At 34.6% G+C, this 17,424-nt stretch overlaps 1 protein-coding gene across 2 annotated transcripts; it reads right to left on the bottom strand.

Moving 5' to 3' along the window:
- Window positions 1-103: 103 nt before the first annotated feature.
- Window positions 104-12,590, bottom strand: LOC129002971 (arrestin domain-containing protein 17-like). 2 transcript variants are annotated; one of them, XM_054431126.1, is made up of 7 exons: window positions 12,218-12,590; window positions 11,057-11,212; window positions 9,725-9,933; window positions 9,018-9,200; window positions 7,698-7,886; window positions 6,286-6,487; window positions 104-2,499 (listed from the first exon to the last, which is right to left on the bottom strand). In XM_054431126.1, the coding sequence occupies exons 1-7, from the start codon at window positions 12,330-12,332 to the stop codon at window positions 2,456-2,458; spliced, it is 1,098 nt and encodes a 365-aa protein (XP_054287101.1). In that variant the 5' UTR covers window positions 12,333-12,590; the 3' UTR covers window positions 104-2,455. The 2 variants fall into 2 exon arrangements, with proteins under 2 accessions (XP_054287101.1, XP_054287100.1); XM_054431125.1 differs by lacking the exon at window positions 104-2,499 and adding an exon at window positions 5,040-5,204.
- Between the last annotated feature and the right edge of the window lie 4,834 nt (window positions 12,591-17,424).

The raw sequence follows: 17,424 nt of genomic DNA, 5'->3' as shown, positions 1-17,424 counted from the left end.
AGTTGGTTCTGTTCTATGATATTCAATAGCATAAAAGTTAAAAGGATTACCAACAGGGTGCAGCACTATTAATTTTTTTTTTATATATGACAACAGCTAATTTCCAACCAAAAGGTGAGTGAGCGTAGCGAACAAACTTCAACCTGGAGGCGAGTTAGCGTAGCGAACGAGCTAACCTGAAGGCAAGTGAGCGCAGCGAACGAGCTCCAACCTAAAGGTGAGTGAGCGTAGCGAACGAACTTCAACCAGGACGTGAATGAGCCATGCGAATACTTATGAAGTTAAACGGGGCGAAGCCCGCGGGTACAGCTAGTTAATGTATAAATGTGGCTAAAGTAATGTTTCCAATTTAATTTAGTATTTTAAATCAATTTGACCGATTAAATTTATAAGAAATTTTATTTAAACATGATCAGTAATACAAGGCGTTCTTTTATGTACAAAGTGCTATGCCAAAATATTTGTGAAATTGTGATAAAGTTAACCAAATACAACAGTCTTTTGTCATTTTTCCGACAACTACATTTCAAACAGAAATTAAATCTTGCCTACTTAACGTTACATATTAAATTAAGCTACAACTAAATAGTTTTGCCATTAATTTATTGAAGGATTAGTTTTTATCTTATACTATTGTTCGCTCTGAATGGTTGTCTACAGTCAATGTATTGTCAGCAACCTTCACAAAATTTACAATCAAATGTTTTATCTGTAGGTTGTTTTAAGTTACCATTATCTGATTTGGAAGACTACAAATTCAATTTATTAAAAGCTTCAACTCTCTGTAATACCATAAAATATAATTATGAAACACAATAAAACAGTCCAACTATCAATGGTGGTGTTGAAGCCTCTAGAGTTTGATGCTTTTAGCGGTTTGACTATAATCTTCTCCCAGAGAATCGCCACATTACTGACATTAGCTCTTAAAGTTTCTTGATATTGATTCAAAATGTTGGCTTTGTAACGCATCAGCTGTTTTACCTCATTCTCAATTTTAGTGATTGTGACAGTAATCGCTAAAACCATTACTACCACATTACCTAATTGGTACTAACTATTACATTTAAAAACATCTATAATTATCTAGACTCATAACCCACATTTCACAACACACCACGACAGAATAAACCACACAACTAAAAAAGTTCATCTAAATCCAACAATCTTTTTCACTAGAATCATAGATAAAACTAGACATCTCATCCTTATGGATCAGCTGAAGATTATGTTATTGTTTGTTCCGTTTGGAGCACTGTAGAGCTCGTGTTTTGTTTAAAATTAGTTTCTTGTTATTTCAGTAATTTAAAACCTCGTTTAACCAAATAAAACGATCTACTCATAAACAATAACTCGTCCCCTAACCACACAGTAAAACACAAATCATGAACCATAAAATAATAGAAAAAAATTTAGTCAACGTGAACTATTCACAAAAAACGAGCTTCAAAATTTACAATGGGATGAGAAGTCTACTTGTGTTAGTCTATGCTACGATTTAACATCCTTACACGCTAAGGTAATATATGGTTTGATTCTGGAGTATTACAGTTACTTTCCAAGTCTTGAAAATTACAACCACATAGCTTTTAAAGTTTAAGATAAACATAAATCAGGCTATAACATGGTAACATGTGATGACGAAATAAAACTAAAACCCAACGTAAGCTACATGTATGTAAAAATTTGGCAAAAGCCAGACATAAATTGAGCCCTAAACATTCCTACAGTATAATAATAATAAAATAAATAAAATTGTAACAAAATATAAATAATTGTGGTTATATATTAATCTTTTCACTACATATAGATTCTAACTCCCCGATAGTTAGTACAAGCGTATATAAAAAGGCAGTACAATGTGTTGATGCCGAGGTTAACATAAGCAGTCTTAGTGATTAAGTAATTACGTTTTATATAACGCAGTGACGGATTTGATTCACATGATTACAATACAATTAAAACCTACAACAGTAGAGATAATGTGCGATAACCTGTGGAGTTATTAAATAAGGTAAAATCCACTTAAATATAGGCCTACTAAGTTTTCACTTAAGATATAAAATAGTTTTTAATTAAAATAAAATAAATATTTATATAATAAGCGTCACTGTTAAAGTGTTCAAAATATAAGGAGAGGTTGGCGTTTAAGCTGCCATGGATAAAGGAAATCAATTAAATTTAAAATTGTAGAGCAAGAAGGGAGGTAAGAAAATTTATCTTATCTATAAAAATCAAATTTAATAATTTTAGATCTCCATATAAGTTTAAAACTCCAATACATAATGAATCTTTGGCATTAATAGGATAAATATAGGTTATAGAATAGGAAGTAGGTTGGTTATACAATTTAAATATTAGATAAGTTGTAGCAATTTAAGGCAAAAATCGGACTTCGAGAATCAGCTTAACTTTTACAAGATGATATTTGGTGATTGGAAGATCTTTGGGAGATTTATTCAGGTTGAACAGGCTCGGACGGAATCTCAGGCATAGGAGCTGAAAAATTGTGAAAAACATTAAAAATTAAAATACTATACAGGGTGTCACCTAAGTACAAAAAAATTAAGAATATGTTTTATACTGATAAGTGATTAAGTGGTTATTAGTGAGTAGGCCTCGTTTTTTTATTATTTTAAATAATTTCTTGATACGGTTTATTAGATTTACGTAAAGGAAATAAAAGAAACCTACTGTGTTTGCAGAAGCCAACACAGTGCAAAAGACTGCAAACATAACTTTTTCTATTGAAAATTGACTTCTAAACTCTTCTCCTCTGTAATTGTAAAATTAAAAAATATTGTTAGTAAATAATTCAAAGGCAAAGTTTTATCTGATTCAAATAATTTGTTCAAAGCTTTTACGGATTAGGCTAAGGCATTCACAAGTTGACACTATCAGATCTTCATGCAAGAACATGTGACTCATAAGGGGTCGTTAACATACACAAACACACCAATGAACACATGTCAACTAAGAGTTGTGACACCCATTAGGCTAGTAACCAACTACAGTACTTGGCGAACTCAGATTAAATTGTACTTTCTTTAGCCATTCAAAGACAATGAAGAATACAAAGGTTTGGTGTAAATTAAGTATTTTGATTACATAGGAAGTTCTATGTATTAAATCATTTTTAGTTGTAACTTGTTAACAGTTAATTCCTTGAACTATTGCAAAAAAACTAAACGAAAACCATTTTAAATAAACACTAAGCAAAACTGTTAAATGAGTAAATTAATGAATAAATCAATGAGATCTCTAAATGAAAATTTGTTAAGTTGAAACTTGATCAACCACTGAATTAGCACCCTTTGTCCAACTAATCATCATGTTAATAATGTCAATTAAAAAGCAACTAAAAATACTTTTTTACGCCACACTACACTGTTTTAACGAGCTTCCCAACCAAGGATTTAGTCCAGAAAACAGCTGTTTGCCGCCAGCTTAATCAATAATCAATGGGGTTTAATGAGTTTTTACCGAACACCAACCAGCTCATTATATTTGGAAATGAGTGGTTAGAAACAAAAACATAACCTCACTTAAAATTGTTAGTCCTTTAATCGGTAGGAATATATGATGATTTGTACAGATTTTTTGTTGTTAAGATAACTTAAGAGAAGTATGGCGTAAAATATTGTACATCACTCGTCCAAAATGTGTTTACCGGACTCGTATGGTAATCCCGCACTCGACTTAGTCTCGCATGGGAACGACCACACTTGTCCGGTACACATCTATTTTCGGGACTAGTAACGTAATATACTATAACACAAACACACGTAATGACTACTGTCGAGGAAAAAATATGTGCACTTGAGTCCCGAAACACCATCTGTTAACATTCATTCCAGGTAAATGGAAATTCCCTTTTTGCTACGGCAGGAGGATTTTGTGATAACAATTTAAAAAATGTCTGCTAAACAAGAAAATTAATATAGGCTAAGTGAAAGTCCCAATAAGTACTGATTTTGTTGAACTCCACACATGAAGTTAAAACTTCAATTGTATACAAACGACTCTACCAATGATTTTTAAATTTTGCTATCTTTGCAAACGTTGTCATATATAATTTTTACATTCCTAGTTTTTATTTTATGCTTCTGTTAATTTTGCTAAAGTATGCTAAGACTATATTACACTAAAAATGTTTTTAAAAATATCAAGGTGCTTGTGAAAAAGGTGCACACAAGAAAAAACTTTGATAGGTATACAAGATTTATAATCCGTACAAAGATATGTTTTTTTGACCAATTTATATTTATTAATCAATTTCTTCCGTGACTGTCTGCCTGGTCTTTATACATTTTAAAATTGGGAGCGTGCGCGTCACTGTGATGTTGCAAATGTCTACCTGGCTACCACACAAAAACTTTAAAAAGCATTACTGACTGCAAATGTTACTGAACCTATCTTCATTTTGATTATTGCTTTAACACAATCATATAACTTCAGAGATGTAGTGCAAACTCAAGTGCACATATTTTTCCCTCAACAGCAGAAGTGCAATACCTTTCAAAGTGAGCAAAAACTGAAACTCCAACACCATACCACAAATAATGTGTTTGCACAAGGTTTAAAATTAACTATGGGCATGATGAATTAAAATAAAGTTGATCTTATTTCTAAAATATAATGGACTTCTATTCTAAGGTCCGTGCAACCCACTGAAAATAGGCTTGTTTGACTGCTGAATTAATACGATTGAGCTCAACTTTAAATCAAGAACAAAAGTAGTGAACAAATAGTTACTAGTATATGAAAACTTCAAAATCACAAATTTTTGGCCAGTTAGTATTTTTTGTATCGTTGCAAGGAGTGCCTTATGGAGCAGACCACCATAACACAAAAACTAATTTATGTTCTTCCTACTTTACCAACTGAAGTTTACCATGGATATGAGGCACACATTTTATGACTGAAACTAACACAAAGATAACCAAACAAATACTAAAATCTAAAGGATTGATTATTTAATTTACAATTTTTCTCTACACATAAACTATAACATCTTACGGGTGAAAAACAAACACACATAAAATGATATGATTTATTTCAATAAATAATGTATCTATAAATGTGCCCAAAAGCTCGCAAACACACCCACAACTTTCCTGAGTTTATTTGGAAATGTCCTTAAATCTTCTAAACTTCAGGGTCAGCTTGGGGAAGTTGTTCATAGGAAGAATTTCCTCGCCACCCTTGAGTAAAAACATCCCAGATAATATTCTACAAAATGTTAAATTAAACATACCAAAATCCCGAATATCAGGATTATCTGAAGAAATTTTACATGGGGGATTATTTTTGCGTTGGGTAATTATTTACCCATTGTAATTTTTTGTCAGCTATTAATCATTCATTGATAGCAAAATAAATGATAGTCTACCTAGTATTATTTTATCTTTTGAATAGGTTGAAAAATTTAAACCAATAATTCTTAATGTCATTAAATCGTTGAGCCCGATAGCTGTTGGGATAATATATAGGCCTGTATTGTACCTTATTGACAGAGTTCTAAATTTTATTTGTGAAAGTTTTTTTGAACATCTTCCAATTTATTTCATCTGGTGTGAAAGAACTCGTGTTTTTAAGACCTGGACTCAAAAGTCAGAAAAATGCTGCTAGGAATCATGTTTGGAATATAATATATAACCTACAACAATCGTTTAACGAACAATATATTAAAGTTACTTTTAGTGTAACCGAAATCAGTAACAATAATTATTCTTATGTTTTTTAGTAAAATTATAAGGTCCCAGACTTCCAAGGTCAAAGAAGAATTTTGACCTTGAACAATGACCAATGACTGTGTTGTTTTGTTAGATTGGCAAAAATACTTGCAGACTTAGATGAATCCAAAGATTAAATTGCTGCAATGCATCAGAAGCGTCAGCTACTATTTTTGCCAATTGATTGATGCAGTAATCTCTGAAGACCATGATTATATATTACATCTAATTAAAATTGTTTCCACATCCCCAAGGTTAATTCTGCAACTACAACTATTTAAAAAACAGATTAGCAATGGTTTATTTTTGCTTTTAAAAGTTCAACTTACATTCATGCATTCCTACCATATGGTAAGAAAACAAACAAAACAAGTAGCCTAGGCTACACTTGTTGAGCTACATTTAGGCGGCACAAATGAAAAAAACCTATTTTTTAAGTTCATTAGAACGTGTACACAAAGGGCAGAGTTATTTTTGGCCTAAGTTCTAAAATTAAAGACAGTTTAAGGTTAGATTAAAGCTATCATAAAGTAATAAATTAAAAACTTACGCAATGTAGGATACATGTTTCCCTCGGTGGGTCCTGGGTTGGCGATAAATCCAACGGGGGCCCCAGGCGGGGGAGCGGAGGGGATGGTGTCTGGAGCACCTGGTGGTGGGGCCATGGGGGCTTGGTATACCGGCACTGTACCCAGGAATATTGGCACCTCACCATACAAGTTACTATGGCAACCGCTGACTTCTGCTGTCACCTGAAATATTACATAACCTAGAATAATTTTGTTTAAGGAAAGGCTTTAGGCTAGGATTTTAAATTGTAGAAAAAGGAGGATAGCAGCTAGCTTACCTTGAAAGTGTGGGTAGGCCATAGAACAAGTAGAAAAACATTTTGCACACAATATTTCTATGGCCTACCCACACTTTCAAGGTAAGCTAGCTGCTATCCTCCTTTTTCTACAATTTAATAACCTAGAATAAGTTAAATATAGGGATTGTTCAGGTTTCATCTGATGCAACACCAAATACGCAAAAGGATTATAAGAGTCTAAACACTTTCTGAATCCATTGTTTTCTGAAATAAAACACTATGCAACCCTTATGGTAAAGAGTTTGTTGTGAATTGTTATATACCATGGAATGAAAATTTGGGTGTACTTCACAGCTGGTGAGTCAAAATAAGTTTAAGCCTTCAATTATAGAATCAAAACACTATAGTGATTTACCTACCTTAATCAGGTTACAATCATCAGAAAAAGTAGCTTAGGCAGTTTTAAACCCAATTTCATGAACTGTTTTGTCTATTATTTACTAGAAGACTGTAATTAAACCTTCACCTAAAGAGGGTAAACTGTTATTAAATTACAATTAACATTTAAAACTGAACTCGCTAGAGGGGCGAAGTACTTAGTGAAATCACCTTTTTAGTTACCAGTCATCACTCCACTGGATCATCAGCTCTAAACGAATTGTGGATATTTATAGGGATGCACTGTGGATGCGATGCTCCCTGGTGTGGATTAACGTCCGCACTAGTGAGTACTACGACTATCCGCAGTACTATTCTGATAATTAGACCAATTCGTAAATTACAAGGAAAAAATGTGGTTCGGATTCCACTATAAACTGTAGGTCCCTTAGTTGTCATTAGCTGTATGGGCTATTAATTAACAGCTGTGTCTAAGGAACATGTCGGCCTTAGTCACTAACAAGACTACAAGATCGTGCCACTCATCCTACACTCATCCTTCACTCATATTTGGGTTAAAATACGCACATAGTGGCGTCCCCATCTTAAATAATTGATAATTGATAATTGATAAAATGAACACCTAAATCGTAAAAGTCGGTTAATTAGGACGGGCGAAATAGGATGTTACGGAGAAAACCCTTATTGCAGCATAGATTTTGTGTAAACTAAACGATGCATCAGAAGACGTGCTCAGCATACTGGTTTAAACATACCTGGAGTGAGTAGCCGCAGTTGATGATAGAGCACTGGTCCAGATTACAAGGTGGCATCATCGGCACAGCTATCTGATGCGTGTAAGACTTGGAGCCGTTAGCCTCTATAGCGTCCAGTGTCAACTTGACAATCTCCACCTTGTCCTCGCGCTCCTTGTTCTTCGGCTCTCGAGCTTTCCATTTGAGCACCTACAGAGGCGTCAATTTACAAATTCATTATGGATGACAAATTGAAATGTCACTTAGACAAATGTAAAAGGTGTCAAGTAATGACAATATGATTGTATTTTACGTCATCAAGTAATCTGAATTGTAGAGATCAGTTGGTTGACCTACATATGTTTGGCCGTTAAGTAACTTATTAATAACTTTATTTAATTATTAAAGAGAGGTTGGCCGCCTCTTTTAACCTTGCATTTATCCTGCCACATAGGCTAAATTGGCATTGCGCGAAACTTATCTAGCAAAGCAAGTGGTGAACTGGTACACTGCAACGGTGTACTAATTAGAATGGGCCAGATATCAGGATCCGAAATCCTCTACAACGATGACTGCCCAACCAACTCTCCATTAAAAGTTCAACGCTTTGGGCACAATAACTGGTTTTGTCTTAGGTACAAATGAAACACATAGCTAAACCCTCATAGAGTTAAAATTTAATCAGTGGTATGTGGGGTAAAGAATCCTTAAATACTTGATTGTCGATCACAGATTGTCTTCAGTTTAAACTTTTTTTAAAGGTTCTTTATCAGGATCAGGGATGTAGCAGTATACAATATAAAAAGAAAGATTTTAAGGGGTCATGGTCATAATTACACCTATTTACAACGTAAATTGAGTTATTCTTTAAATAGTTTGGGCAACGTTTTACCTAGTGGGGTGGTATAATTAGAACCCATTTTATACATCCTGGAGTCCTTTTGACAGATTAGGCTTCCTTACTTTAATCTGTGGTTCAAATTTCATTCACCGAATGCTGCATGTCTAGTTTCATTGCAAGCGTAGCATTGTTAAAGCTTACAACGCATCAAAATATATAAAAAATATGAGACCAGCACAAAACAAAGGTAGAGCTAAGTGCTATTATAACGATTGCTGTTATAGAGTTTATTGCAGCTGCTGCTTAGAATGTTGCATTACATGCCTAATCAGCATTTTGTTTGTACACATAAATGTAATAGAGGGAGTTAAGGAAGCATATTTGTCACTAATATTCCTAGTTTTACATAATTAGGGTTTAATGAGCCCCCTCTCTTGAGCTGAAAGATATGAAGTTATAGGGAGCTTTGAATTTAAAATAACCCCTTAAAAACTCCTCACCTTCTCCAATCGAATGATCACGCTGTCCACCCGCACATTGCTGGCGTTATCCACCTCCAGGGTGACCGGGATGTTCTGTCCCGGAACATACCCGGAGAACGGGAGGTTGATGACCATAGTTAGAGGTCCGGACTTGCACCAACAGCAGCAAAAGTACTTCTCAATCTCCAACTTTACTGGTTCCTAAAGAAAACAATATCTGTTAGTAAAACCTGTAAAACTTTAGGCCTAATACTGTATTCTGAAATGGCCACCATACGAATTTAGGTATTTTTAGACCAAGTTGCTTAAGCAACCCAAATATGAGTGAATGATGAGTGTAGAATATTCTGAGATGATCTGTGTAGCTCTGTTAGATCTTCGGCCACCACCAATAAACATTAAGTTAGAGGGCGATTTTAAAAGATAAATAGATGCTTGTGATACTAGGGCATATTATAGGCCATCAAAATAGCAAACTTGTACAACTGCCATAAAAAATACTGTGGGAATGCAACTATTGGTAACTGTTGGTAACTTAAATAGGCCTATGAGGGACGAATAAGAAGTAGGTATCCTCGTAATCGGAGCTACATTCTTATTCTCACAATACAGAACATTTTACTAGACTGTACCACATTAAACTACAGACTACCTACCAATAAAGAAATTAGGCAAACATACTATTATTTAGGTTTTGCTAACGTATCATGACATTTTGTACACACCTTTGCCTTCAGATTGTAGTTCAGGTCAACCGGAGTGACTACTGTAAATACTTTCTCCACGTGTTGGTCGAATTTCCACGGTCGATCGAGGGTAGCCGTCACAGTATACCGAATGTTTCCATGCTCTCCCTCGAAAGACGAAGGGAGCATTGGCGGAAGAGTTGTACTGAAGGGATACACATGATCTCCAGGAGGAATCTCTATCTCACCTAAAGACCAATTAGAGTGTGAAGGACCGATTTCTAATAAGAATAGGAATAATTGAAAATATGTTGTACATTTTTCTCTATTCACTTGTTCTACATTTTTTGCAGTGTGTGGAGGACATTTATTCTCATGAACAAGTCGTACCGGTACTTTACCATTTTGTTATCCAGTCTATTCTTGCGGTTTAAACCGCAAAAAGCTTACCATAGCTCAAGAAATTTGAGTCAAATAATTAACACAAATAAATTTAGTGCCATGGTATTAACACCTAACAATAGCAGTAAAATCAGTAACATATAATTATGGTACTTCAAATTAATGGCATAACGAAACTCTCCCTATTTTAATGTGATGTGGAAAGTAAAATAAAAAGTAGGCATAAATAAAAATATGTATTAGCCTACAACACTTAAAACATAATCAATTACACTTATAAACCTACTGTTAACTCACAAAACAGTAAATATCAAAGAAGGTTTCAAGTGGTATTGTTTATATATATTTACCGCCTTGTGAGTAAATATGATTTGGGTTATTAGATGTATTTTTATTTGCTTTCCGTGAATCTAATAGCACATAGCATACAATGCTGATTAGGTCTGAGAAATAACTTAATGTGATGCACAATTTAATGGAGAAAAATAGGGTTTCCCCAGAAAAGGTTTGACAAGTTCAGGATATTTACAGTAAAAACAAGTTTGATTGGGCATAAAGAGGAGTGAACGACAATGCATTTTTGTTCATTTTCTAAGTTTTGTTAGCCTAGGCCTATATTGAATTTTAGCCTACTGATCGCATTTATTTACTGAATGAAGCGAGAAGACATCTGTACCAGCCTGACGATGACACTTATGTGAGTCAAAACCGCTGACAATTTAGCAACACATCGCATAAATACAGCTATTTACACCAATTCTAAGTTTTACATAATTCGCTCCTTCATTCTAGGCTACACAATTTAATCATGGATACATCCAGTAACTTACTTAAGTTAATTGTTATGTGATATTAAAAACAACATTAACTTTGAAGTTAGAACATACAATTAAATTAATAAGTTATTGGATACTAAAACTGCTGGTAAGAGTAATTGTTATAAGCCAGCAATAAAAATGTTACACATACTGTTTGGGCCTCCAGCAAGATTATATTTGTTGGAGAAATATTCCTCAGTTGCAGTGAAGGTGACTATTTCATTCCCCGTGTTGCCATCATTATTTCTGACGCTTTCAGTCTCACTCCACGATGTTTTCGCAACTCCCACGAACTGTATTACAATTGCTGCAAAAAAGAAATGACAAATTTGCCAAAGTAATTTAAACCAGGCTTAATTAATGCGCAAGTTAGGACTAAGATTTACAGTTTGTTTTTTACTATTATTTTTTTGACCCCATAAGTTATACATGGAACCTTCCAGGTTTTATGTGGGTACATGCATTATTCCAAAATCAAATTAAGTTACATTAATTGATCAGGGTGTCCACAGAAAATTTGTCATTAATTTCCATGACTTACCATGACTATCCATGACCATTTACCATTGATTTCCATGACTCACAAACTTTACTAGAAAATTATAATATAACATACACACACGAATGATATTGCCTAGACAAGTTATTTCTCAGAAAATACTGAAACATGTATTAACAGAAAACAATGGAGTATAATAGGTAAAACAATGAACTATTACAGACTCAAAACTCACAACTGTAATAGGCCTAAATTGAATTGTCAAACATTTGTGAAACATCCTGAAAAATGCTACAATAACTTAGTCCGACTAGAGCATTGAATGGTCCCTTAAAATCCATTCATCATTGGGGATTTTCATGACTTTCCATTATTTTTTGTCTATTTCCATGACTTTCAATGACCAGAATTTTTCCATGACTATCCCTGACATTCCAGAATGTGGACACCCTGACTGATGTATGTAGACGTTGCTTGCGCTAGCCTAAGTAGGACCTAAAACATTTGGTTTGGACCTGTCACTAGGTCTAACAAAAAGCGTAAAAAAAGCCAGTGATGTAACTTAAAAGTTGTGTGGAGGCACAATACAATATGAAAAACACTGGCTTTTATAAATCATAATTTAAAATAACCAAATGATTTGGAACCATTGTCTTCAGTGTTAGGCCTATGGTTAGGTTACCTTGGTGAGTAGGTAAAGATTTAGGATCTTAAGATCAGGTTAGAGTCAAAAATGTTCCTGTTTTAACTTGATGACTCAAGGTTGATGGGAGACGCCCATTTAGCAGCAAAAGTTACTAACTTTTAACTAACCTCTTATTTTCTTCGGTTTGTCTAGCTTAAATTGAAGCCTTCCAGTGACATTTGTACCAGCATAGTAAGCTCCAGTTGGGCTGTCAAGAATTATTTGAAAGTTCGTAAGGCCCATGATTCAAATTATAGTCTTATCCAACTTGATTGAAATGCAGGCAACAACTAAACAAATGCCAGACTTATTTCTAACTGTTAATAATTATCCGGTTACTCATTGAACTTAGTCTAGTAATCAAACAAATGCTGCGAATGCTTTTTTCGATCTATGCTCTTCTTCTATGATGGAATTTCAATTGAAATTGAAACCATTACACCATTTCTAAATATAAACACTTTCTCACAGACATGCACGCACTATTCATTCAATTCTTCAACCAACCAGTCCACGCAATCGCAATCTCCTACCCTACTTTCCTTGTTTGAAGTTTGAAGTTAGAGAACAGCTGATCATCAGCTGAGCAAATTGTTCTTATCCTGCTCTTTTCCTATGGTTTGTTTAATGATTTGCGCAGACTGGTTTGTTAATCATGAGGTTTTTTTTATTCACTACTTATTACATATTAATATCTTTTATACCGAGTGTTTGTAAAAACCTATTTTGATAAACATTGATTTTAAAATATGCTAATTAGAAGAAAACAGTAGATTAACGTTTTCTTTTTTATTAACTACATTTTACATAAGATAATTACTTAATTGTTTAATAGCCAACAACATTAAGTCAATTTAGTCGTTAAAGACGCACCCGTTTCCACATGAAATACACATTTGAGAATTCAGATTTTACAACAGGATTATAATTCTTTTTGCACTTTTGTAAATTATATAGTAAAAGCATTTTGTCGTCATCAGCGCACTCAAACATTTCCAATATGAATATTGTAATATTTTTACTCATTGGTCAAATATCGTGTTCTCTTACCCTATTCATAGCTTTCAGCTTTGGGTAAATATATCTAAATGTCGACTTAAAGGTTGTCTAGTAAGTTCAAATTAAAATACAGCTAATTTAAATATTGTTTGTTTATTCCTAAGCACCGCGGGAGACCGAGCCGTTGGCTCGGTGCAGTGTGTAGTTTATTTCGATTCTATTCAATTAGTTTATTAATGGCATAAACCAAAATACAATGCCATAGATAAAACATACCCAGTAGATTCATGGACTAGCCAACAAAAGTAGACTTCCCATCCCATTGTAAATTTTGATGTACGTTTTTCGTGTCTAGTTCATGTCCGGTGACACTGATGGTGGCTATTGACGATGAAATGTTGTTTATATTATTTTAGAGTTAATTTCATGATTTGTGCTTTACTGTTTGGTTATATAACTAGCGGATGAGTTATTGTTTATGATTATATCGTTTTATTTGGTTAAACGGGGTTTTAAAAGACTCTGGAATAACAAGAAACAAATTGTAAACAAAACACGACATCTACAGTACACCGCACAGAACTATAACGATAAAATTGGCTCCAGCTGTTTCATAAGGATGAGAAATCTACTAAGGGAGTATGTTTTATCCATGGTAGATTTCTCGTCCTTAGAACAGCTGGAGCCAATTTTATTGTTACAGAGTAGTTCCGTCCGGTGCACTTAAAAGTCGTGTTTTGTTTTTACAGGTTTTTTTCAACGTTGTTTGAACCCAGAGAAGGTTTTTTTGTTTTTTTTTTTCAGTAATTTAAAACCGCGTTTGACCTAATAAAACGATCTAATCATAAACAATAACTCGTCCCCTAGTTTCACAAATCATTAAATTAACCCTGAGACAATAGAAACAAAATTTCATCTACACTGGCAGCAACCACATGTCTGACAGTCACCAGACATGAACTAGCTATAGGAAAAACGAGCTTCAAAATTTAAAATGGGATGAGATGTCTACTTTGTGTTGCTTAGTCTATGACTATATAAAGACTTAAATGAATATAATCATTCAACAATAAAATTATTGACAAGAAAGATTTCTATTGTAAAAGCAATATAAAGGAAATTCACGATTTATTTTAAACTGATAGATTTTGGCTTTTATTAAGTTTTCAGTGGAAGTTCAATTTACTATGATAGAAATTTTTAGCCTATTAATTAGCCTGGAACTGAAAAATTGGACCTATGGCAGCGGGAACCAGGAAGTCATTATTTTATGCGATATTTTACAAAATACAATATTTTACACCATACTATTCTATAAGCTAACTTAACAATAAATCATAACAACTAAACAAAAATATTTACAACATTTGAAGAAAATCGTTGAAGCCGCTTTAAAGCCACTCAAACAGGTTTTGTTTCAGAATGTAATAACCTGAACATTATATTTAAAGGTCCAACGAGAGTAACACCTGATTGTATAACTCAGCTTGACTATTTTATTATTGACTCGTGTGTTGCACATATGTTTCGTGCCCCCAGTGCCAAACCTGTTTTTTTTCTGACCACCATTTGTTATCAGTACACTTGTTGTGTGAACGTTTTGGAGAGGGAAATGTAAATAAGACAGTGAAGAGGAAATTTACAGCCTCGACTTTTGAAGCCTTCAAAATTTTATCTAGCAATGAAGCTTGGATGCCAGAACCTAATTTAAGAAATATTACCTCTAATGATTTATTTGACCATTTCTACGATTCGTTCATGTATGTTTTTAATGTAAGTTTCCCTGTGTCTACTTCAAATACAAAGAATGATCATAGCCCTTCTTGGGTCAGTCATGAGGTATCGCAGTCGCATGAAGCACTCTTGGACCTGTACTGGAATACTAGGTCGCCTCACTGTTCTGTCAATGGAAAAAATGCCTATCGCGCAGCTAAACGTCACCACTCTGCACTTGTTAACAAAACAAAAAAGGCCTTTTTTGGTAACAAAATATTAAATTCCAAAAACACAAGCAAGGAATCTTGGGCAGTGGTCCGTACACTGTGCGATGAAAAGTATCAGACCCAATCAAACCTGATTCTTATGATCGATGACGTGGAAGTCAAAAATCCTCAGACAATAGTAGACTATTTCTGTAAATCTTTTCACCAGGAAATATGTACGTTGGCTAAAGATAATGTAGCCCCTGTGTTGCCCACTGATCTCGAAGCGAGTCGCTTTGTACTGTCTCCTACTTCTGCGTCTGAGGTTCGTGAAGTCGTCTTATTAATAGGATCAAAAAAAAGTTCTGGCATTGATGAAGTCCCATGCAGCCTTCTCAAACTTTGCAATGAAAACATCTTTGAAGCATTGGCCTGCGCTATTAACAAGTCGTTTGAAACTGGTTGCTTTCCTGATTCGTTGAAAACTTCAAAGGTTGTCCCTGTATTTAAGAAAAATGATCCTCTTAACGCAAGTAACTACCGGCCTATTTCTGTCCAGCCTTGTTTTGGTAAAATCTTTGAGATTATTTTTCTTAAAAGATTGCTAAGTTTTATTGAAACAAATAACATCTTGTCAAATAACCAATTTGGGTTCAGAAAAAAACATGTCTACCTGTGATGCCATTTTTGCCCTTTTAAAGGAAGTATATAACCACCTTGACATATCTGACAGCTTACTATGTCTCTTTTACGACATGACAAAGGCTTTTGATCTTCTTGACCACAGGATCCTTCTGGATAAGCTGCGAATGCTTGGCATTTCTGGAAACCCACTGCGATGGATTTCATCGTATCTTAAAGATCGGCACATGATTGTATCCTTGAAGCACAGAGGCCCTGACAACATCCTTCGGACATATAAATCGTCTCCATCACCAGCTCTGAACATCGGTGTCCCCCAGGGATCAAACCTTGGGCCCATCCTATTCCTGTTATACGTGAATGACTTGCCTGGCTCCATATCATCTGGAAATTTATGGCTTTTTGCCGATGACGCCTGTCACCTAGTCCCAAGCCCAAATCGGAACATCACGATTGAAAACGCCCAAACTGGCTTGCTTGAAATGTCAACTTGGTGTAGCAAAAATCATCTGGTCCTTAATTCTAGTAAAACTAAATTAATGGAATTTTATAACAGGAAGAAGCCTGAACCACCTCCGATATTGACCTTGGACGGGGTGTTACTTGAAACCTGTAGTGAAACCAAATACTTGGGCCTACACATTACGGAGAACCTTAATTGGGGAACACATGTCGATGCAATAGCGCCCAGACTGTCATCTGTCACCTACCTGCTGTTTAGACTTCAAAAGCTGGTTGACATCGAGATTCTCCTTAAGGTTTATTATGGCTGTTTTTATAGCATAATCTCATATGGTTTGGTATTTTGGGGTGGTTGTAGTGAGGCAAAACGCATCTTCATCCTTCAAAAGCGTGCAATTAGAAGAATATGTGGAGTCCATAGACGGACACACTGTAAACCTTTGTTCCAAGAACTGAACATCCTCACACTTCCGTCCCTCTTTATATTGGAATCCGCATTGCTTGTTAAGAAGAACCCCAATATTTTTGTAACAAACAGCATGGTCCACAATTACAATACAAGAAGAGCAACAAATCCACATGTACCTCAAGTAAATTCCACCCTTGCAAGCAAGAGCCCTTACTTCAATAGTATAAAAATTTTCAATAAATTGCCTCAGTACATCACACAAGAGCCCTCTGTCAACAAATTCAAGAACCTGCTAAAAACATTCTTAAGTCAAGTGGCCTACTACAGTGTTGATGAGATATATGTCTAGGCCATGTACAATCTTGAAGAGGAAATGAATCCATCTATATAAATAAATATGAAGAAATGTATACAAACCTGACGACCACGTCGCTGATGCGATACCAGTGGGAATTCTCCAAGTATCCAAGTAAGTATCCAAGTAACAATATCTGGCATATATCTGTCGAGGAATACATGCAACATTTCTACTTTTGAATGCCTCTAATATTTTGATGCACGATTTTTAAACGGCTCCTAAGCAAGCTTTCCACGTCTTCCTAGGGCCCATAATTATTATGGATTATATTGATTATCATACAGTCAACTTTGCATGACATAGTTATACATATATATATATATATATATATATATATACATGTATATATATACAACTGCTGACACATAATCATTGGTAACGTCACGATTATTATTTTAGACAGTTTTTTAATCGTGCTTCACTCAGCTAGAAAATACAGTAAACGGAGATGCTGATTGGCTCGGTAAACGCCAAACGGTAGTGTCTGCATGCGCCGCCAGAGTTCTTCTGTCTGTTTTGTTTTTCTCATTTCAGTTTTCAACA

This window comes from Macrosteles quadrilineatus, unplaced genomic scaffold (assembly GCF_028750875.1).
Source record: "Macrosteles quadrilineatus isolate MER2022 unplaced genomic scaffold, UCM_ALF_1.0 Scaffold_9__3_contigs__length_116548681, whole genome shotgun sequence".
Lineage (NCBI taxonomy): Eukaryota > Metazoa > Arthropoda > Insecta > Hemiptera > Cicadellidae > Macrosteles > Macrosteles quadrilineatus.
The sequence above is the reverse complement of the archived record's forward strand: the minus strand, read 5'-3'. Positions and strand labels throughout refer to the sequence as shown.

What these genes read in the sequence shown, in the direction of transcription:
- LOC129002971 (XM_054431125.1), bottom strand. Translation starts at nt 12,332, where the DNA reads ATGGGCCTTACGAACTTTCAAATAATTCTTGACAGCCCAACTGGAGCT. An exon ending in TGATCATTCGATTGGAGAAG is followed by an intron (nt 7,887 to 9,017) that starts GTGAGGAGTTTT and finishes ACGCCTCTGTAG; the next exon opens with GTGCTCAAATGGAAAGCTCG. An exon ending in AAACATGTATCCTACATTGC is followed by an intron (nt 5,205 to 6,285) that starts GTAAGTTTTTAA and finishes TTTTTACTCAAG; the next exon opens with GGTGGCGAGGAAATTCTTCC.